The sequence below is a fragment of the Diadema setosum genome, chromosome 20 (genome assembly GCF_964275005.1).
Source record: "Diadema setosum chromosome 20, eeDiaSeto1, whole genome shotgun sequence".
NCBI classification, from domain to species: Eukaryota; Metazoa; Echinodermata; class Echinoidea; order Diadematoida; family Diadematidae; genus Diadema; species Diadema setosum.
In genome coordinates this window covers 33,523,328-33,547,283 of record NC_092704.1, presented here as the reverse complement: position 1 = coordinate 33,547,283, position 23,956 = coordinate 33,523,328, and the positions used below count along the sequence as shown (strand labels likewise).

General features: G+C 36.0%; 1 protein-coding gene across 1 annotated transcript in view; it reads right to left on the bottom strand.

Annotated features, from left to right (window-relative positions):
* LOC140243625 (uncharacterized) overlaps positions 1-23,956 on the bottom strand; it is a 117,352-nt gene that overhangs the window by 49,282 nt on the left and 44,114 nt on the right. The window contains 10 exon segments of the mRNA XM_072323289.1: positions 1,287-1,390; positions 2,049-2,255; positions 3,117-3,323; positions 3,643-3,840; positions 13,213-13,407; positions 13,940-14,125; positions 15,814-16,077; positions 17,143-17,331; positions 22,124-22,318; positions 23,332-23,447. Of these exon segments, the coding sequence (XP_072179390.1) occupies positions 1,287-1,390; positions 2,049-2,255; positions 3,117-3,323; positions 3,643-3,840; positions 13,213-13,407; positions 13,940-14,125; positions 15,814-16,077; positions 17,143-17,331; positions 22,124-22,318; positions 23,332-23,447 (1,861 nt within the window).

The window sequence follows — 23,956 nt, the reverse complement described above, 5'->3', positions numbered from 1 at the left end:
TCAAAAAATAAAATTATAACTTTGTTTTGGTGAAAGTACTGTATTCCAAAAAATATTTTGCCCTTGCTTTTCCTCGTCGTTTAAATAATCTGTTTTATAAGAAGCAGATTAAACGTTTGACTGACCAACTACACAAGCACAATTAGTGAATAGCTAATACACATAGTAATGCTAGTCTCACTTTAAAGGTGACAGTGTGCAATGATTGCATACACAATGTAGAAGTATACTATTAAAGGACAAGTTCACCTTCATAAACATAAGGATTGAGAGAATGTAGCAATATTAGAAGAACACATCATTGAAAGTTTGAGGAAAATCGGACAATCCGTTCAAAAGTTATGAATTCAGTTTTGAAGTTTTTGTGCAGTAACCGCTGGATGAGAAGACTATTGCAGTGTGTGAATAACTTAGATGTCACATGCGTACAACAATATAAGGAAAATATAAAGAGAATTTCACAAAATTTCATCTTTTGAAAAAAGTACACATTCCCCCGACTCGTTACCGACAAATGTTATGGGTAATATTATTCCCCCTGCCTTTAGAAAGAGACAAGTCAAGTGCTCTTTTATTATGCGAAAAAAAGTGAAAATATGTTGAATTTTCTTTACATTTTCTTTATACTGTTGTACGCATATGACTCACAAGCTGTAGTAGTCTCCTCATCCAGCGGTTCCAACACAAAAATGTTAAAAATTCATAACTTTTGCATCGATTGTCCAATTTTCCTCAAACTTTCACTGATGTGTTCTACTAATATTGTTGCATTCTCTCAATCCTTATGTTTATGAAGGTGAACTTGTCCTTTAAAACATAATCTGAACATAACCAATGATTAAACAATTGACAGAGAGCCAGGTAACATGTGGCAAAGTATGCATACATGAAGTATAAAGACATCAACGCATCTTTTCTTCTACTGTAATACGTTGTATAATTGTGAAAACTTAAATAGGTACATAGCAGTTAAGACGTGATCGCAGCAGCTGCTGAAATGTCTGCATAAATGGCTTCATCTCCTTAAAACCTTCTTCACTTTCTTAACTCATTAGCAAAATCATTCGCTCGCACGCACGCACACAAAATGCGCACGGCAGTTTGTACGCTCTTGATAAAGAAAAGCGGATCTTATCCAAACTTCCATGTCAGTTACGTCTTCGGAGTTACATAACAGCTATAATGGAAATTCAAAATGCTGCGAACGTTCAAGTATCACCGTATAAAAGCCTCACACAGTTTAAACTAAATTAAACAGTTGATAGGTATACAATCAAGTCTTATACCTGAACAGGTTCCAGCTGGTCCCAGTGAATTGTCCCGACAGAGTGACCGGACTCGGCAAAGATCAATTGGTTAGGTGGGCAGTCAATAATAGGTGGCGTTTGATCTGTTACAAAACGGGAAGAATAAATGGATGAGTTTAGTATGATTGATCCGTTGAGGACTGCTGATTTTGCTACAACAGGCAATTCCCATAGACACCTGCCCAAGTATATTCGGGTTTCGTCTTGTAAGGAAAACAAGTGGGGTAGGAAAGTTGGGTGGGGTTACAGGGAAGTGATGCAGGTGATGCGGAAGTGAAATGTGTTGGCTGTGATGGGGGTTTAGAATGATAAGGAATTAGGGAATTTGGGAAGTTGGTAGATTGCAAAGTAATGGGGATGGGACCAATGAGGTTTGAGGAATTACGGGGGTCTGGGATGCATTAAGATGGGTAGTAATGGCATAGGACAGGGCGGAGATACACATGACATGGCATTGAGTATGGGTAGTTTTAGGGGAGGGAAAGTGATAGGATCGGGGAAGTGAATGGTGTTTGAGGGTTGATAAGTGAATGTTGTGTTAATGTGATCAGTTTGGAAGAGATGGGAATGGTGGAGTGATGAGGTTGGAAACTTGTTTGGGATGGGAAAGGGATGAATGGGGACGTGATCCAGTGCTCTGAGTAGGGTTTGGAGTAATATGTACAGGGTTGGGACGTATAGAGTAAGTCAATGATGGTGGCGGTGCGAAAAAAAATGCATGGGTAAGGTTCATCAGCTTACCCTCACAGATCTGCGGCACACCATCCCATCTGCCATCGGCAAGGCAACGCCTAGAGGCAGTTCCCATTGGCGTGTAGCCAGAGTTGCAGAAGACGGTACAGATAGTTCTATAGTCCTGGCGAAGAGTTGGATCGCTGGCTTCATTATCCAGTGTGCAATCTACCAAGTGGCCGTTTACTGGAGCATCTAGTGGCAGGCATTGAACAACTGAGAAGGAGAGGGAAATATCAAAAGACCTGAAGGTTAAAACGCCTCTGCACCGCCATTTCTTGTCAACTTGCCTGTTAAAAACGTAAAATCAACAACAGAGATAACCTTTACGCCCATTCGTAAACAAGTCACAAACACAGAGACACACACACACACATACATACACACACACACACACACACACACACACACACACTTACACACATTGAGACTCTTGAATGCGCGTACGTGTAAACCGCATCTTGTTTCTAAATAATGTACCATCTGAGATCATTTTGCACTTGATGAGTTTGTAAAATACATTGTACCTCGTAATCATTTTGTTTTGTTAAGAAGTAGGAGCTATAAGTGAAATCTTCTTTTTTTAATCAAATTATTTGAACCGATGTGACATGATTCTCGCAACATTCACAATGAATAGCATGCCTCTCCCACCCAGTAGATTCTTCCACTTTACAATTAACGAATTTATTTTTTTAAAGTCACGATGTATAAGTTTGAACAAAAGTATAACATGAAAACTAAACTTACAATTGTCGTGAAAAGCATGTTTGTCATGCTATAATCTAAATAATATTTTTGTCTGTGTTTTTCTATCTTAAAGAATTGTTTGTCTTGATCAAAAATATGTATTCATGTCAGTCTGGATTTTTATCTAAAAACTATACTGTCTATAAAATTATACGAAGAGAAGTTTGTCTTTCTTCACCGTACAATGTACGTGCAGATTTTTCTTGCAGCTTCCATCTTCTATTTAACCCCCATCCCCACTAGCAACAGATAATGCTGACTATAATCTTGATTTCGTTACATCAGTTAAAATACATTGTGCTTATCATGAAATACATATATGAGAACCTGAGCATGAAATGGGCCCCCCACTCCAGACGCCAACTCCCTCCCCGTCATGAAGACACTCTCTGGTAATGGGCGCAGTCTCGCTTGGCTGGTAGCCAAGGTCACAGTAGAGGGTGCAGACCGTGCCGTACTGTTCCCTCTCGTGAGGACAGCCGCTCTTTCCGCCGTGGAGAGGGGGTGGCAGGTTGCTACCAAGGCAGGTAACAGCTGAGAAAGAGATAATGGGAGTTGAACAATGATTCATTAACAACGCATTCATTGAATTAATTTTTCTTTTTCCTGTTACATATTCCGATTCTTTAATTTAGATTTCCAATTACAAATTAAAAAAAAGACGCATACATAACACCTCAGAGTATTAGTCACAAATTACCACTTCTCTGTCAAAAAAAAAGAAAGAATAAAATTGGCCTAAAAGTTTTGCAAATAAGCCTTTGAATTTCTCTTCTGGTTTATGTTCATCTTTGGTAAAAAAAAAAAAAAAGAATGAATAAGCCTGGTCTATGGAAAGAGTACCGACAAGCACCTTCGCAGGTTGGTAGTGACTGCTCCCATGCACCAGATAACCCACAGGTGCTGGTGGCTGACCCCTGTATGACGTAGCCCCGACTACATTCGAATTCGCAATCATTTCCAGCGGGGACTTGAACATTTGTGGCACACGTAGAGGAGTTGTCATGAACCTCCAGTGGACCAGTCAGGATTGGCCTTTCACAGGTCTCAACTAATAGGGCAAGACAAAGACATCGCATTAAACAAATGAGGGGCAGCTTTATATTCCCTTAAAGGGGAAGGCTAGTACCTGATCAGTGGGAATCAGTGCGAATGCTGGGGGATGATTGTTCCAATCCTTGTGGGATTCATTTTACAGTATTATCTACTGTTGTGTGAAAATCATTTGCTTCAGAACGGTCTCATATTCAAGTAATGTGCAGATTAATGCCCCGTCACTGACCAGGGACGCTTACCTGGAAACATTAAACTGCACATTACTTGAATATGAGACAATTCTGAAGCAAATAGTTTTCACACAACAATAGATATGATAATGTACTCTTGAATGAATCCCATAAGGATTGGAACAATCATCTCCCAGCATTTCCACCGATTCCCACTGATCAGTTACTAGCCTTCCCCTTTAAGAGTGCATTGCTTTAGAATCACACTGCGCTTGCTTTGCTTGGATGTTTGACATCCTCAGCAACTAGCGGTGTTCTGCAAAATAAAAGAGAGTATTTACTGGGGATTCCTTGTTATTGAGGAATTGATAATCAAACGAAATGACGAAAGGTTATCTAAATTCTTGCACTAGGAATGGTTGTCAAGTGGTCGAGACTCTATTATGTTTAATGATACCCTCCTGGAAAGAACATAGTGTCCCACAGTGTGTTCACAGTGTGTTCACAGTGTGGTCACATAGTCGACTATGTGAAAACGCTCGAATTCAGCAGCGTGGAGATGATTTCACATTGTGGATTGTTTTTCACAGAGTTTTCACATGGTGATGTTTTGTGTCACACTGTGAATTGACGATTCAAAATGTGTTCGCACTGTTAAAATGCTCGAATTTTACAGTGTGAAGAGATTTCACACAGTGTTCACATCGTCTTCACACTGCGTTTCTCACACTGTGGGCCACTGCGTTCTTTCCAGCAGGGTTGTGACAGCCAATGCAAAACGACCTTGTGAGTTTAATTGAACCGATATGCACTCTCTTGTTGACAGGATGAAACTAAAGTATATTAAGCAATTGTATATTGTGAGTTTTACATCATCAATTCCTCGTGATTCCAGTTGCAGGTGTTATTGTAAATACATGTCATTATCTGGTTACCGGTTCAAGTTTCAGGTTTGGATAACCTCCCTCCCTCACATACACGCACACACTTAAAAACATTTCATTGTTGTTGTTGATTAGTATATTGGTTGTCGGCTATAAGTCATTATATTTAATAATGTTTTTTTTCTCTTTTTGTTTTAATGTACCATATTGATAATTATGTCGAAAGCAATTTACCTTCTTTTACAATGATTTTATACCCATGGTGTATAGTTTTTATTGTGCATTTATCGCTGTTGTTGTTTTATGTGAATTTACAATATGTATGTTGTGTGTAAACCTTTGAAAATCAGCCGTGCTGAAAGGGCAATCCACCCTAATATTTGAAATAAATAAATAAATAAAAAGGAAATAAATGTGAAATAAATAAATATGAAGTAATTTTAAATAGCTTTTTTAAATAGCCTATTGTTTCATAAAGCTATTAAAGTATGCGTGTATAAAAATAACCTCCTGTGGTTAATAACAGCTTTGAACTTTGATCACAAATAAAACAAATATTCGTTTTATCGACAACAAAGTTTTGCTCTATTGATATCGCTGAATTTCGTGATCAATGTTATAATTGTCACAGTAACTTTGATGAATATCCACCAATATATAGCCTGCAGGCCTATTGCGACCACGTACGGAAAATATAATTTATCACTTAACTTTTGTTTTTCATACGTACAATGGATACGTATAATTTCCTATTTCCTAATTTCACTAATCGATTGAAAACAAATTCATCAAGAAGGTGAGCATATACATTTGTTTACTACTCCTTCTTGATTTATATTATGTGAAAAGTACATCACAAAACCAACAAAAAGTCGCACGTCTTAATTTTATGTAAGGACTCAAAACAGGTGAATTGGGCCAACCACGTCAATTTTGGGTTTACATATTTTCTGAGAGAGCTATTCTTTCTCTACATTATGTCACAATTTGGGCTCATAAAATGAAGAGGGAAGTGGGTTTTTCAGCAGTTTTTCTACCACATCGTTTTGGGTAGAATATTGCGATCAGTTTTATGTCGAATATTTCGCGAGGTTTTTATTTTTGCGAATTTTGCAAGTCATGTGCTATTCGAGAGATTGGAGAGAAGCGAATTTATTGACTGTGATCTCGATGTGTGTAATGTATGACGTACGCGTAGTCTGGGTGCCAAAGGCTGAACCTTGTTTTACCGTCCACCCAATGTTTTTTTTTTTTTTTTTTTTTTTTTTTTTGTGCTGAATCCGAATCTGGATGATGCAACTCTTGCATCCTTGAGGGTTTCAAGATATTCAAGATGGCCGCCAAAATGGCCGCCCAAACCGGAAATTCCCATGTATTTCCTTCTAAATGGTGAGAAATTGAAAACAATTGATGGTACTAAGCTATTTCGAGGGTGCTGAATCCAAATCTGGATGATGCAACTCTTGCATCCTTGAGGATTTTGAGATATTCAAGATGGCCGCCAAAATGGCCGCCAAAATCGGAAATTCCTTTGTATTTCCTTCTAAATGGTGAGAAATTGAAAACAATTGATGGTACTAAGCTATTTCGAGGGTGCTGAATCCGAATCTGGCTGGATGTGACTCTTGCATCCTTGAGGATATTGAGATATTCAAGATGGCCGCCAAAATGGCAGCCAAATTAGGGTACATGCAGGTAATATGAGACTATTAAGCTCATTTGCATAAATGGCATGAAGATGCATACAGAGAAACCCATCAAATTTTGTGTTTGGGAATTAGCAACTATTCATCCTTCCTTTTATTTAGCATTTGCACCAATCAAATATTTTTGTTGACAGTTAATATGCAAATTATGACATCATCGCAGAAGTCTCATATTACCTGCATGTGCAGGTAATATGAGACTGTGCATGGTAGACATGTTAAAATGACAATCTTATGTCTTAAATTCATGAGTTTTTTCTATTGGTGTTGTTTGACTATTTAATTTTAATAGATATCATATGAATATTATCTAAAACTGAGACAAATAACACAATTTTAAGCCAAAATTTGATTTTAAGCATGAAACGCAATTTTCCGTGTGTTTGTACACAAATCTCAGAAATTCTCAAATTTGACGCCGACATGAGATTTCATTACCGACATGAGATTATTATGTAAAGGTCTTTTACTTTTATTTTTACAAAATAGGTATCAAATGTTGCACAAAAGATCAAAGAAAAAAAGATAATCCTGACGGGCATTTTATTACATTTTATTATTCTTTTTTTTTTTTTTGCAACTGAGCTAGGCCTGGCCTAGCTCAGTTGCAAAAAGAAAATTGATAAAAAAATAATAAAAACCGCGGAAATATCACACAAAACCTTGAGACCCCAGTCTTTTATGGTAAAAACTGATTGTGAATTCAAATGTTTGAAGTAATCGTGTACAGTATCTAACACATATAAAATAACACTTTAACTGAAGATTAGAGCACACCAAATTAATTGTGGCATTAATTTGGAAGCACCCTATCTAAAGTACACAAATAGTAATTTACATACATGTTCATATAGCTGTGTGTTGTACTTTGCGATACATTTCTTATATACTTTGAATATAAAAAACTGTCAGAGAAGAAAATGAAGTATTTTGATGTTGGCTTCTATCTAATTAGCAAGTCATTTGAAATCAGAGATGTCAATAAAACCTGTCCGCCATTTTGACGTCTCATATTACCTGCAGCTTGTTGGGTCTTGTTGGTCCCCTTTGAAGCCATATAACACATATTTAGTACAGTACATAGACCAAAACACACTTTCTTTGGTTAAACCAATCAATGAGCTTACGTAAAATGCAAAGAATTGATTTCACACACAATAACTTTACTTACACCAGTGTAATTGGTGAAATGTCAAATCTTATATCAAGGCTAAAAAATACTGCAATTTTTACATATCTTTTCAGTATTTGGTGATATTCTCACCAAACTTTCAGTCAGCGAGCAGGAAAATCATCAAGAACTAAGCACAGTGATGATATAAAACTATAGATGGCGCTAAATGCATTTTGGAAGTGGTTCAGGTGGAGTAATAAGTAATAAGTTTTTAAGTCACGCGTGCCATATTACCTGCAGTCTCATATTACCTGCATGTACCCTACCCGGAAATTCCTATGTATTTCCTTCCAAATGGTGAGAAGTTCAAAACAATTGATAGTTCGAAGCTATTTAGACGATGCTGAATCCGAATCAGCATGATGCAACTCTTGCATCGTTAAGGGTTCTGAGATATTCAAGATGGCCGCCAAAATGGCCGCCAAAACCGGAAATTCCACTATATTTCCTTCTAAATGGTGAGAAATTGAAAAACTATTGATGGTTTTGCCTTAGTTCGAGGGTGCTGAATCAGAATCTTGATAAAACTCTTGTATCCTAAAGGGTTTTGAGATAATAAAGATGGCCACCAAAATTACCGCCAAAAATGGAAACTCACATGTAGACCCCCTTTTCCCTTCTAACTCGTGTGAAATTGAAAACAAATTGATGGTTTTACCCTATTTTGAGTTTGCTGAATTTGAACCTGCAGGATACAGCTCTTGCATCCTTAATGGTTTTGAGATGATAAAGATGGCCGCCAAATTGGCCCCCAAATGGCCGTCAAAAACGGAAATTCCCATGTAGGCCCCCTAATTCGTTCTAAATGATGTAAAATTGAAAACATTTGGTGGTTTTACCCTATTTGAGGGTGCTCAATCCGAACCTGGTTAATGCAACTCTTGTGTTTTTGGATTTTTTTTGGAATTCCAAGATGACCGCCAAAATGACCGTCAATATTGAAATTTTTTAGACGCTATTCAGCACCCTCGACATTTTGTTGTTGCCATTTTTGCGTTCCTTAGGGTTTTGAGATGTCCAAGATGACCGCCAAAATAATTGACAGAAATTGAAATTCCAATGTTAAAGGGTGTGTACAGTTCTGGTCGAGGTGAGGATTTAGCTTTTAACGTTTTGCGAGATATTCAGAAACCACTCTATGAGATGTCAAAGAGCGTGCAGTTCTAAGGGGTATCAAAAGTTTGTTAGATGAAAATCGGTTTTGAAATGTCTGAGATATCCAAAAACAAGGTGAAACAAAGAGATGATAATAAAGTTGTGGCATGTCGCCTTTTATTATTAGCACTTTTTGGGATATCTCAGCCATTTGAAAACCAATTTTCATCAAATAAACGTTGGATCCTTCTTAAAATTACATGTTCTTTCATATTTCATAGGAGGCTTTTCATTATCTCACTTAGGAATGTTGAAAACATGAATCCCCATCTCAAACAGTACTGTACAGTCCCTTTAATATTTTTTTCTAAATGGTGAAAATTTGATAATAAATTGATGGTCTCACCCCATTTCGAGGGTGCTGAAGGTTTTGAGATATTTACAAATGTCCTGTATAAACGGAAATTCCTTAATATTTTCTTATAAATTGTGAAATATTTTGGTATAACGTGAAGCAAGTGATTAAAAGCAATAATCCGTATTGTCTTGAATTCAACTCGGTTGAGCAAATTTGTCAAATCAGCCAACAATTAATGGCATCCAAAATGACTGTCACAGTGGTATTGTAATATACTGAGATATTCCGATATGTCTCAAACAGAACTTTAACACGTAATGGAAAGAAAAATGATATTGACATCATACTGAAACGTACAAACAAAAAGATAAGACTTAAAATTTCTTTATGCACAATTGTTATAAAGTAATACCTGTGGTAGCCAATAAGGGCTCCGCACACTGATGTGAAGTTAATCCTTTTTGGCTATAAGAGTTATATTAAATTATGACCTGCTGGTATTTGGTGTTGAAGTTTGTCTTGTATTCTTATGAGTCTCGCCGCGTACTCTTATGAAACTTGTGGCATATTCTGATTACGTCACTAAACATCTGTTGAATTCCCAGTCGTGAATGAACGTGAATGTTATAATTTGAGTCGTTTTGTACACTATATAAGTTACTGTATAATTTGTACATGAAGGATTTTTGTTATGTTCTGAGATTGATTTCGTTATGTATAGTAAGCATCTTGTTTTTGTTTGTATTTCATTTGCTATTTCATATGTAAGAGCGCCATGAGCATAATTGATGGATTTCAGCGCTTAAAGAGGCCACTATTATTATTATTATTATTATTATTAGAAATGGTTTCATCTATGACCACTACAGTAGATATCAATATAAGGGTAATTTCAAAAGCACTCTGCGTGATTATGATATTCGTAAGTACTGTACTATCAACTATTACCTTACATGTTGTTGTTTGTTTGTTTGGTTGGTTGTTTTTTCTACTGCGCGTTATATACCTGTGATTTTTCCATCCCCTCGTGTGTATATATGATATCGTCGCTTGGGCGACAAGACCCTGTATCTGAAATTTTAGTGAAAATGACTTTTTTGAATAAACAGATAATCAGTTAATGATGTCATGTCCAAATCTTAGCTGTCTTACCCCAAAAATGAAGCTACCATGGTTTGTCAAAGGAAATGTTCTCTCATTTGTTATAGTGCTTGGGTTGCCATGTTCGTTTGCTCTTTGTTTTTGTTTTTGTTTTTTCTCTCCTGAACATGTGACATTTTGTAGATACGAGGTTTGTCGCCCCATATGTGTATATATATATATATATATATATATATATATGTGAATATTACATCATATTGAAGAAAAAATTGAAGCAGAACTATATAAATGTCCAACTCTTGTCTTCAACAATGTCATCAAGACCACCAATATAAACCAAGTAACCAATGTGAGTGTTCATACACGAAACGATTAAAACTGTTCATGGATTAAAACAGGTAATATTGGGAATCTCAGTAAACTTCTCTATATCACTATCACAATATGATCGAGATGGGTATGTCTTGTCCACTGATTGTTAGTGTTCAAAACATATCCATGATATGTAGATGAAACAGTGTAATCTTTCAAATATTCAAATATCTGTAGTCTTGCAGGATTCATTTCTGGCACAGCTGTGTCTTACAAACTCCAAGATATCCGGTAAAGATGGTTTCACTGTACAGCAAGTTCAAACTGGGATGTACAATATCCGTTCGTTTATCAGCAGAGTATGGTTGGGTTTAGATTTTGCCATTGACGAAAATCTGAAATAGGGTAAAACCATCAATTGTTATCAATTTCTCACCATTCTGGCTAGCATTTTGGCGGCTATCTTGAATATCTCCAAACTCTCAATTGATGTAAGGGTGGTTTCGTCCAGATTCGCTTTCAGCACAGTGATCGAAATAGGGTAGAATCATCAATAAAATTGTTTTCAATTGCGAAACATTACAATTGAAATACGTGGAAATTTTGGCGGCCATTTTGAATTCGGAATAGGATAGAACCATCAATTGTTCTCAATTTTGAACCTTTGAGAATGAAATACGTGAGCATTTCTGGTTTTGGCGGCCATTTTGGCGGCCATCTTGAATATCTCAAAATCCTCAAGGATGCAGGAGTTGCATCATCCAGATGCGGATTCAGCACCCTCCAAACAGGGTAAAACCATCAATCCGTTTTCAATTTCTCACCATTTAGAAGGAAATACATCGGAATTTCTGGTTTTAATTAGTGGTTATTTCGGCGGCCACTTTGGCGGCCATCTTGAATATCTCAAAACCCTCAAGGTTTGGGCGGCCATTTTGGCGGCCATCTTGAATATCTCGAAATCCTCAAGGATGCAAGAGTTGCATCATCCAGATTTGGATTCAGAACCCTCGAAATAGGGTAAAACCATCAATTGTTTTCAATTTCTCACCATTTAGATGGAAATACATGGGAATTTCTGGTTTTAATTGGCGGTCATTTCGGCGGCCACTTTGACGGCCATCTTGAATATCTCAAAACCCTCAAGGATGCAAGAGTTGCATCATCCAGATTCGGATTCAGCACCATCGAAATAGGGTAAAACCATGAATTGTTTTCAATTTCTCACCATTTAGAAGGAAATACATGGGAATTTCCGGTTTGGGCGGCCATTTTGGCGGCCATCTTGAATATCTCAAAACCCTCAAGGATGCAAGAGTTGCATCATCCATATTCGGATTCAGCACCCTTGAAATTGGGGTAAACCATCGAAAAACATTTGGTGGCCGGTAAAACAAGGTTAGGCCAAAAAAGTGGATTTGGCACCCAGACTAGCGTGTACATGTCTCCGTTCAGTACAAGACTCCACGATCGCAAATTTAACCACTCGCGAAATCGTCGGGAATTTCTGATTCGCGAAAATTTACACTCGCGAAATTTACGGCTTATACGGTATGTATTAGAGGGTCCTTTTCATTTCGGGAAAATTCTTTGCATACTCTTCAGTTTCAACTCTGATAACTTTTTAAAGATGCCACTGCTTTGAAAGTTGACATTAATCATGGACAAAATGTAATAGAGAATGTTTAATTACAGTTTAATCTGATAATCCTTTCATTATTGTTGCTATGTGATTTACATCCTGTTTTCTGTCCCATTCCAGGCACAGGTGGAACGACTTAATAAAGATTAATGTTGGAATAGACCCTTTCCTTCAGAACCTCTTTTCTCAGTTCACACTTTTCCAGACCGTGCGCTTTCTTTACAATATTTATATCGGTTAGGATAGTCCATTCAATTGAGTTATACATAGTCTGACAGCTTAGGGATTGAACTGTCAGAATCTGCCCTTAACTAAAAATCCATGTCTGGGGACTTTTCGTTGGTTTTTGTGGTGCAGGGTCACACACCCACCCACACAAACACTCACACACACACACACACATGTATATGTATATATATATATATATATATATATATATATATATATTGATTCTTTGTCTTTCAAAATGTGCGTTCAAATATATTCGAACTTTTTTTATAAGTCAATGAAATCATAAATCAGCAGTGCATTGTAAGTGCCTTTTTATAACCCTGTTTGATACAATCTCTAAACTGCCTGTAACGTTTTGTAAGGGATGATACGAGTAGAAAAAGAGTATTAGTTCAGTTTCACCGAAATCCATATAAACCAGTATTTTAAAGTTTGTCTAAGCATCAATTCGTTCTAAAAATGTGGCAACGTAAAAAAAACAGACAGACAAACAAACAAAACAAAACAAAACCTGTGAGATGTGATTGCTTATTCCCCCTTAATTCCTCCCTTTTTTGTAGGAACCATAGGGAGGTCATCCAAAAATGATATCCTCAAATTTTGCATTGAGCTTGATTAATAGGGTGCAGGTTCGCTGCATGGTATTGGGGTTTGGATTGTCAAGTCACAAAAATTAATGTTCGGGTCGTCGCACCTTCACATTCCGGCACAGTGCCTTCCCAGAATGCCTCTTCACTCCCTGGCTGAGCCACACACCGGAGCACATTGTTGTTAATACGGAAGCCCAAAAGACACTCAAAGTAACAGGATGTACCATAGGAGCGTTGGCACACACGACCATTCAGGAATGCTCCATTATCTGGCGGATCTATGGCTGGACATTGAAGCTCTAAGAGGAGAGTAAACAGGGAATTAAGTGGGAAGTTGGAAGCGTTTATTTTCTCCTGACAATATCACTGGTATTCAATTATTTCAAGTGCGTACTTAAACCACTAGATATAAAGGTTAACGTTTGTGCTGTTAGCATTATTTGATGTAAACGTATAATATTATGTTGGTTGGAAACAAAAAAAACACAAACTTAGAGAAACTTTCTGTTTAAACATTAAAAATATTATATCATGGCTCTTGTTTAATTCACAAAGAATACGACTCAGTGCACTTAAACGGAATGGTAACTCACTTACACCCCCCCCCTCCCATTGTTACATGTTCAAGTTTCCACCGATATTTTATCAATGAGTTAAGGATATCTAATCATGGCGACGTACATGCCATATTGAATGTAATGATTAACTCTCACAGAGCTTGTACTACAAAAGCTTATCTGGCTACATTTTTCATTTACGCTGGTAATGGACGATCTCTATTTGATATGCAGTGCTTCAATTGCTAGGGTAAAAACAATGTTCGGTCGTTACCTTCACAGACAGGAGGTTGATTGGTCCAACTTCCAGAAAGTCCGTCCCTCTGGCAGATGGTGTTACCTACCCCTTGGAGACGGTAACCAAGGCTACAGCTGAAGGTGCAGGTCGAACCCAGTAGGTTGCCACTGGGACAGCTAGCCAGCAGACCGTGTGAGATGGGGATGCTGGAGCAGTGGATGACTTCAAGTTGGAAAACGATAATAAAGTTGTTTTGCATTTTTTAAATAATGATAATGATAATAATACAGGGTGCTTATAATGCGCCAATTCCACATAGCTAACGTGCTCAAGGCGCGGTAGAAGAAGTAACCTATGAGATACAAAAATCCTTACACAAACATGCACATGAAAATGAATGACACAATAATGATAATGAAAAAAAAAACAGCGGGATAACAAGATTCGTGACATCAATGCTCTTTGAGAGAGTCATGTTCTGCGTTTCACATGAACATCAAGATATCTATTTCTAATAGTACACGTCAAGAAGATAATGTCGGTTATAGAATTATGTACATGATGTATTTCCACTTAAAATCGAGCGTCTGCTATTAAAAATATCTTACTTGTCCTAAACGCAATCCTTGGTGTCATTGTCGAGTCATATCAAGACATCAATTTTGCCTTTGGTCAAAATTTGCTGGGAATGGGAGAACACAGTATATGTTGCTTCACTGACTTTATATCTTCTATCTGTATTCAGAAAGTAAGTAAGATCTACATAGCTGTACCAGGACTTAAAGGGATAGTACAGTTTTGGTTGAGATGAGAATTTGGGGCTTTTAAAGTTTTGCACGATACCAGAAAACACTTATGATATAGCACAGAGCATACCATTTAAAGAGCATTTCAAAGTTTATTTGATGAAAATCGGGTTTGGAATTACTGAAACATCCAAAAACAAAATAAAACAAAGCGATCGTTCCAAAGTGTGGGTCCCACACTTTATTAGAATCGCTCTTTTTGGATATCTCAGCCATTTCAAAACCAATTTTTATCAAATAAACGTTGAATTCCTCATAGAATTGCATGCTCTTTCATATTTCGTATGAGATTTCTTATTATCTCACCTAGAAATGTTAGAAACCTGAAATTAGGTGTCAACCAGTACTGTACAGTCCCTTTAATGTCACTCCTTGTCTCGTGTTTTTTTCTCTAGCAGACCGCTCTGTAAGAGTACTTGTGTAGGCTGCATTCGACAGCATGCTCAACATCCTTTACTGTCTGCACAAGGTGCTCCCTGGCACATGCTGGACTTTGTGTACTTTTCCATCATTACAGATGAGAAATTGTGCTTCCAGTGAATACAAGATTCACCAGATAATTAGTCTAACAAAGAAGAGCTAATTGTAAATTTTGATTTTTTTAACGATAAACAATGCAATAAATGAATTTTGATCCCTGATATCACGGACGGAATATTCTAGATCAGCAAACGTTAGAATATTGAACACGAAAATAACGGCAACGTTGTGAATTAGGCATGTTAGGTGCAATATCTGTTGATCGAAAAAAGTTACTGTCATAAGAATTCTTTATGAAAAGAGAGACAAGCTATCTTTAAGCCCTCCACATAATTCCAATCAAAAAAAAAAATATTTACAGGCTCACTGTCTTTCTGTTTTACGGCCAGAATGGGATGTCTGTGTTGTTTTTTTTTTATTTGGATGATGGCACCATCGAAAAATTACAAACTGTGAAGATCATCAACACACACTGGCATTAGAGGTACGAATTTCTTGTTCATAACAATAGCTTGGAAATTCTTATCAACTTGTTAAATAACATGTTTTTTTAAATAAAATATGAGGATTTGAGGATTTATACAAATTGAGGATTTATACAAATTGAGGATTTAAATAACCTGCCGGGCATTTGATCTTGTACTGTGATTGCGAACGAACATGCACCCATGTTTCCGCTATCATCTTCCGCAGTGTACATGACTACATAATGTCCCTGGGGTAGTACGGAACCTGGGGTTGGGCCGTCATGTCTGATAATCGTGAGATCGTCGCCTGAATTGTCTATGGCTGTGGGTGGGGTCCACGAGGCAATCACTGTCTCCTGTCTCTCAGCCGCATACAGAATTTGTGATGGCGGGCAGTTTTCAAAGGTGGGTTCAGAAGTATCTGTGCATCAAGAAGGTGAAAAAAAATGGAGAGAACATTACATACAAGACTAGAAAAAGGATAAAATAAAGAAAATAATGTAAACGGATAGGATGCTGATGATAAAAATTGAAAGGGGAAAATAAATGAACAAAATGCAAGCAAATAGGATAATGATGATAGAGATACAAAGGGGAAAAATAGGGCAAAGAAGTAAAAATGAGGACGGAGAATGACAATGACATGGTGACAAAGACAAGAGATCAAGGAAGAAGATGGGGGAGGGATCAATTAATAGAGGGAGTAGCTTTTGCAGGTGAATGAGGTTACCAAAAAAAAAAAAATAATTATGCCAATTGCAGACATGTCCACCTTAAGGAAGCAGGTGGAGCGAAGGCTGTGGGAAAATGAAGAAGTGAAGAAGAAGTACATAGAGAAGAATTAAGGAAAGGAGAAACATACATAGAGGGAGAACGATAAAAAAATATAAAACATCTGATAATAACAAGGACACAGAACACGGCTCGGGATATCAGGTGCATGAATAGGCCCTATACTTCAAAGCCTCTTTTTCTTTCACATAACTATTATTTACATAATCCCTAGTCCGTCTGAACTGAGCTATTCATTTTTAAAGCTTAAAGTCTGCTCTTTCAGAATATGTTCCTGATTTAAATACCAGGTGACTTTCTGCTGATTTTGTAATGCAGGGGCACAATTAACTATTTCTATTTTACGTTGTAACACCAAAATACGCCGTTTTTATAATAAGAAAAACCCTAAAACTAATTTACAGGATGTATTGAAGATGGTATGTAAATGGATGAATGAGTGTATGCAAATATGTAAGTTTTATCGAATCGGATAGATTTGTGTGTGTGTCTGTGTGTGTGTGTGTGTGTGTTTCCTCTCCAACTCCTCATCTCCATAAGACACATAATTATAATATGTTTTTTAACCATATGTCTTTGTTAAGTAACTCTGCAGTGAATAACTTGTCATGTTCAAAACTTGCATGTGTTTAGTTTTGTCATCTCATACCAGAACAGTATAGCAAACAATTGTTTTGAATTGATTTTGACTCACCTTCGCAAGTCGGCAGTGATCCAGTCCAGCCGCTCGCTGTGCACACTCTGTCCCTGGTCTGTCCCGGTGGAATGCGGTAGCCGCTGTCGCATGTGTACGAGCAAACGCTTTGATATACGTTTCAATTCGTGCATGTGACTTGGCCATTTCCAGGGGGAGAGGTCACCACTATTGCTGGGCAGGTCAATTCTAAGCCAAGCAATAGTTGAGTAGAAGAACATGGTGTCATATTAAAAAAAGAACAACAGACCAAAGAAGTCCACACAAGCTGCGAGCAATGAGAGTCGTTATCATACATAATAATTATAACATGACATGATATGATATTGTATAATTTGATATAGATCAGATATAATAGTACAATAATTATGATAATTTTTACGTTTCTTTATTTCAACAACAACAAAAAATAAACATACACACAAACATCGATATTAGAATACTATTACAAACATATAGGTTAAACAGTGTTGAAAAAGACACTACATGTGGGTTGGGTATATAGCAAAGTAAAATGACAATCATACGTACATATGTTTACATGCATGCTAAGGCATGTACCAACCAGAAAAGAAGTGACCTTTATTTTCGATCGATCTAGAATAATATTCATTCAATTTCAATCATTAATGTGTTCAAGTTTAAACGTAAGAATTGGACAAGACAAAGAAAAAAAACAATCAAAACACAGAAACACAAATAATAAAATACAGAATATCTTAAAACACAAGGGATACGTATTGATAATCTTGACTTCAATGAGTTTGGGTGTAATTATTGAGGTTTTTTGCTAACTAAATTTAGATATTTTCAGAGAGACCGTATTATGATCGCACAGGGGAGAGAATTCCACTGGATATAACCACTGTGAATTATAGATCATTGATAACAAGAAGAACGAGATTGAAGTAGTTAAAAATTATTCGCGGATCGCGTATCTTAATAATTATAAATTTCTTTATAATAAGTGAACGAATCAAAGAGAGTCTTTGGTAATGAAATATTCTTACATAAATAGAGAAAAATTCCCTCTTGATATTTATAGATATCATTCAACTGCAAATAATCATTTTCAGGGATGAAGAAAAGTGGGTCAGTATGGGCAAGAAAAGAGGCATGGAATATAATTCGCATTGCACGTTTTTGAAATACTAAAAGTTTTGAATATGACATTCATGAACATTACCCAAAGCAGTTATTCCATAACACAAATGAGGTAAAATTATAGCATTATAAATTGATTTCAAAAGAAACTTTGGGAGAAAACTATGTTTACACATTACACCAATATTTTTGATAAATTATTATAAACACAATGAACATGATATGACCAATTCAATTTATTGTATTCATGGACTCCAAGGAATTTCAAGGAAGAAGCCTGCATGATTTGAAAACCCCAAATTTAAACAGATACATTGTCAATGGTTCATTTTTTTCTTTGTGTATATTAAAGAGTTTGTTTTTTGATGTATCACTTGATAATTTGTTCATTCGTAACCAATTTGTAGCCTATTAAAATACTTTATTGAAAACCTCTCATTGAGAATCAATGTCATCATGAAAGAACAAAATGCTTGTATCGTCAGCACATTAAAACACATTGTAAGATATAAGAAATATTTCGTAAATTATATATGTACAGAAGAAAAAATAAATAAACCGGAGGATCGACCTCCCGGACGCATTACGTCTTATGTTTTTGTATTCTGAAACATCCTTATAAATAAAATACAAACTGCGTACGATAAATAAAAAAAGAAACTTTCAATAAGTTTTAAAAAGAAATCAATTCCAAATTCCATACTGACTTAATTTAGCTAAGAGAATGTAATGATCAAGCGTGTCATATTCCCGCTGTCTATTGCATAGATTGCCTTATGAATAAAATCAATCAAAGCAGAAGATGTGGAGTGTCCCTTTCTAAATCCGTACTGATTTCTCTTGGTAATGTTGCATTTCGGCAAATATTCAACCAGCCCATATTAAAAAAAAAAATAAAAAAAATAAATAAATTAAAAGAAATATATATAAAAAAAAATCAAAGACTTCAGGGAAAGCAGATAAAACTGATATATGATGATAATTTGTCATTTCATTAGGGGATCCACTTAAAAAAGAAAAAAAATGGTAAAACTGTAGCCATCTTCAGTTTATTTGAAAAAAAATCATACTCATTAAATATTACACATAAAGGCGAACATATCAAATGAATAACTCTTAACTCTTTATGTGCCATGATGTAAACGCCCTGTGTGAAATATCTTTTTCAAATCTATGTAAATTTTATCTAGTTTTGTTACCCTGGAAATGTAATGAGCAAAGTTGAAGAAAAAATCAAGCTTTGCTTTGATGAAATTATACGACAAATGTATGGTTGCTTTTCTTTCAAATGACAAAGCTACATTATTGCATAAGAGTCATGACTTTTACACCCAAACCATGAAAGAAATTAGAAAGTACAATCAAAACCAATAAGGAACAACCCTTGATAGCCAATCACCACATAAAATGCAAGCTACATGTGACAGGAATGCCATTGTGAGAAACACGTTCATTTTACTGTGGCATTTGGTGATTTATCGATCGTTTGGGGCGGGTTTGTGCATTTGAGCAGAATATGCGCACTTGGCACGATGTTGACTGAGTCGGGCGTGCAAATGTTGCACATAAAGAGTTAACAATTCGAACATCAATATTGTCATATCCAGCACTGACATCATTCTTAAAACTGATTACTATACCAATTATTAATTTACAAGCATTTTTTTTTTCAATGCGATTGACTCAACGTTTTTAACATGATGAAGATCATGTTCATCTGAATCATCAAAAGAAAAATTGATATCATAGCCAATGTTAACAAAAAATGCATTCAACAAATAACAAATCTCTTTTTCATTTATATCTGTTTTATTATAACACTACACGTCCCATGTCTTTTTTTAATTTCCACTACTGTCAGATAACTTTTCCTTATAATATTTCTTTTCAACCTATGTTAGTAACTTTATTTCGATATTTCTTATAAAGAACTTTAAGATAGTCATTCGTGTTCTAATTATACAGTTGATACATTTTACATTTTCCTTATATTATCTTTTGCCTTCTTTTCCAACACGTTGAAGTCAATGAAAATTATTCATTGTATTTAAAAAGAACTTGTAAAAAAAGACAATTCAGGTTTTGATAACATATCTAATGATTTACTGTATCGTGTCTTTCCCTAAGTAATAAAACCGTCAGTAAACAAATTGAACTTATCAGTATTATACTGACACAGTAATGTTAACAATCAAAATGGTTATGGTAATACCATTTGTGACCCTGCATCACAAAACCAACAAAAAGCTTTAAAATGATGTACAATTCCATTCAAATGCACTCCCCTAATCTCGCTAAACACTGGAAAGAAACACACACTCTGGGAAAGTGTGAACTGAGAAACGAGGCTGTGTAGCAGAGTCTATCCAAGCCCTTAATCCTTACCAAACTGTGCTAGCTGTGTGATGAAAGGGGAAAACACATGATGTAAACAACCGGAGCAACAACAACGAAGGGATTATTAGACTAAGCTAAAATTGAGCACGCTCTATTAACACACTATGTCCGTGGCTAATGCCAACTTTCAAAGCAGTAGCAATATCCTTTCAAAAGTTATTGGGACTTGAAATTGGAGCGTATACAAAGGATTTCAAGAAATGAAAAGGGGCCTCTAAGACAATCCTGATCATTCTATACTCTCCCCCGAAAAAAGGTTGTAGAAAAACTGCTCAAAACACACTTTCATATTCATGTTATGATCCAAAACTAAAGAATAACGCAGAACAAGGATAGCTTTTTCAGAAAATATGAAAAACCTCAAGATTGGCTCGGTTGACCCATTTCAGCTTTTTTGAGTCCTCACGTGAAATCAAGGAATGCGACTTTTTGTTCGTTTTGTGATGCACGGTCGCATTTTAAGTTAAGATCCCAAACCTTCGACAGTCATAGGCGTATATCCTTACTTAGGCCTTACAGTTTGAATCTTATGAATTTGTTAACGAAATGAACTTTGCAATGCCTGGAGTTTAAAAACCTGTAATTATATAAAGAAAATATAGACAACACATGTATTACACAAGTGATATGCACAGTATAAACGTGCACCGAAAGCTAGGCTACCAATGTTTCAAAAGTATTGTGAACTACAATCGCTCCTATTTTTCCCCACCGACACCGCAAATTCAGGGATTGTAACTATTATATTGAGCGTAAACTGTTATTAAGCATAAGCTCATGTGAAAGTGATCTGTTGAAATCGGGAAATAAAATAACTATATGAAGATTAGTGACAACGCTACTAGGCATTATTGTCGATATTGGTTCATTTGAAAATTTCTCTAATTACTAGTAATCACTGTTTTCTGTGTTGGTGTGTATGGGTGCATCATGTTTGTATATTTTTTTAGGTCCTACCTCAACAATAATCCGCTTTTCTGTTTGTTCCACTACATAAATTAGTTCCAGATATGAATATGACATAATTGTTTTATATGTATGTATATATATATATATATATGTGTATATATATATATATATATATATATATATGTATATATATATATATAATGTAATTTATGGAGGCTACACAAACTAAATGAAATTAAATGTAATACCTATATGTATCACTGTTTAATAAAAGAGATGATAAGATGGAAGAGAAGTTTTGTATGTATTTCCTACGACACATCCATTTTTTTTTATCAAAGACATTGTGACATTATGAAGATGCCTCATAAATAGAAAGAAATTCTCTGATTTGCATGTCGTATATTGCGTTTGTTAGTTTGCAAAATCATTGATGAAAGAATTAATTTATGAGTCATATCTCTAGATTTGTAGTCTAACAAGTGACTGCAAGTAGGGTTACGTGCACGATTACGTGTTACTTTATTGCCTATCTACAAAATACATCGTGTTGATAAATGACTTTCCCTACCCACGCAGCGAGGACGTGAGCCTGACCACGCAGCACTCCCACTGTTTTCGACACACGATCTTGTACTCGAGCCGCTAGTGAGGGTGTACCCTTGAAAACAGTGGTAACGGCAGGTTGATCCGACTAGATTTCCATTCGTGCATGACACATAACCGTTTCCGTGTAGTGGCCCGGACAGCGTAGAACATCTGATTACTATAGTGTAATGAAAATGAAAAAGCAAGCTGATAAAATAGATGATAACAGCAGATAAACATTGTGAAGAGACTAATCATTCAACAATAAAGGTTAAATCTTATCTAATGGGTTCAGGATAAAAAGCAATACTACAAGAAGACAGTGTTGCTGCTCATCGTTCGGTTACAGAGGTACTAATTTTCCGCAAATAAAATTTTGGTTCCTTATACGGGATGTTCGTTGATTAAAAAAAAAAGTTAAGAAAGAGAACATTGTTGTGTTTTCAATTTTGGATAACGAACCTCCGAAATAGCAAATGTTCTGAATAATTCTAACGCGACAAATATCTAGATTGATTAATTCTGCATTAAACATTAAACTGCACGTCACGAGTGCGACCGCAACGCATTATAGGGATAAGGGATAAGGGAAGTCGTACAGCCAACGACTTTGACACTAAAAAAAAAGAATGTCCATGAGCTACAAAACTCACGAGTTCGACATTACAGCACGGACCATAATATGTCAGTCTCGTGGGCCTTGTTTGTTTTGATAGTGCCGAACTAGTTGGTTGTATGACTCATGGACTGTAGCACCCGTGAGCTCTATGACTCGTGAAAATAAGAAAACAAAAACGAAACAGATTTTCTTCAAGGCATCATCGAAGTGATCTTCTTAATATCGGGTAAAGCCGAATTTCTGACAACTACCGTTTCACAAGTACCTGGTCCAGCAACTGCACTGTGTAATCCTTTTATTAGGCGATTGTTATAGATAGATTAATACGACTCCAGGAATTATATTAAATAATCAAGCCTTTTCTCGAGCTTTTCGACCGTGGGGTATAACAATGTCAAAACAATACATAAAAAAATCAAAGCAGCAAAGCCCACACAAAACTCACAGCCAACAGACAATGGCAAACTTTTGCGATTCTTCTCAGTTTAACAGATTCAAATTCCGGTTGTTCTCCTTAGACGACAACTTCGTACATTTGGTGTCTGGAAAATTGCATTTTGTTTTATACTTACAAGTTATAGAAAACTTGATATCGCATGTAGAATAGTTGGGGACGGTGTCCCTCGCCTGATACGTTATCACATGATCGCCCTCAGAAAAAAGAGACCCCGGTGCTTTGCCGTACCGACTAAAATAAAGACAAAGCAAAACATGAAAAGAGATCATGACGCGATGCGTTTTTGTCAGTACCTTGCTGTTAAGTTTATAAACCATTATCCCTTTAATATGAGCTCAAGCTAAAACTCTACATACAGAGCATTGGCCTGTAAAAAGAAGATTATGTATATGCGGGAAAAAAAAAATTGGGTAAACATTGACCGAAACTTCTTTGCAAAGGGAATCATTCAAAATTATTTCATACGAAAGGGGAAGGCTTGAAATAATCATTGCTAAACTCAAAGATTTTTTTTTAATTAATAACTTTGTCAATAGTGAATATTCATGGATATGATTTTTCAAATATAAATAGTGATGCATGAGACATGATAGATCATGTAATAAATAATTATGATGAATGAATACATTATGATGTGAGGAGGAGAAGGAAACTGTCATGCGGATTCAATCTCTTCAGGTTTTGTGTTTGTATTTTGTCTTCCTGCGTATGCCTTTTCTTTTGTCTAATGTACTTTATTC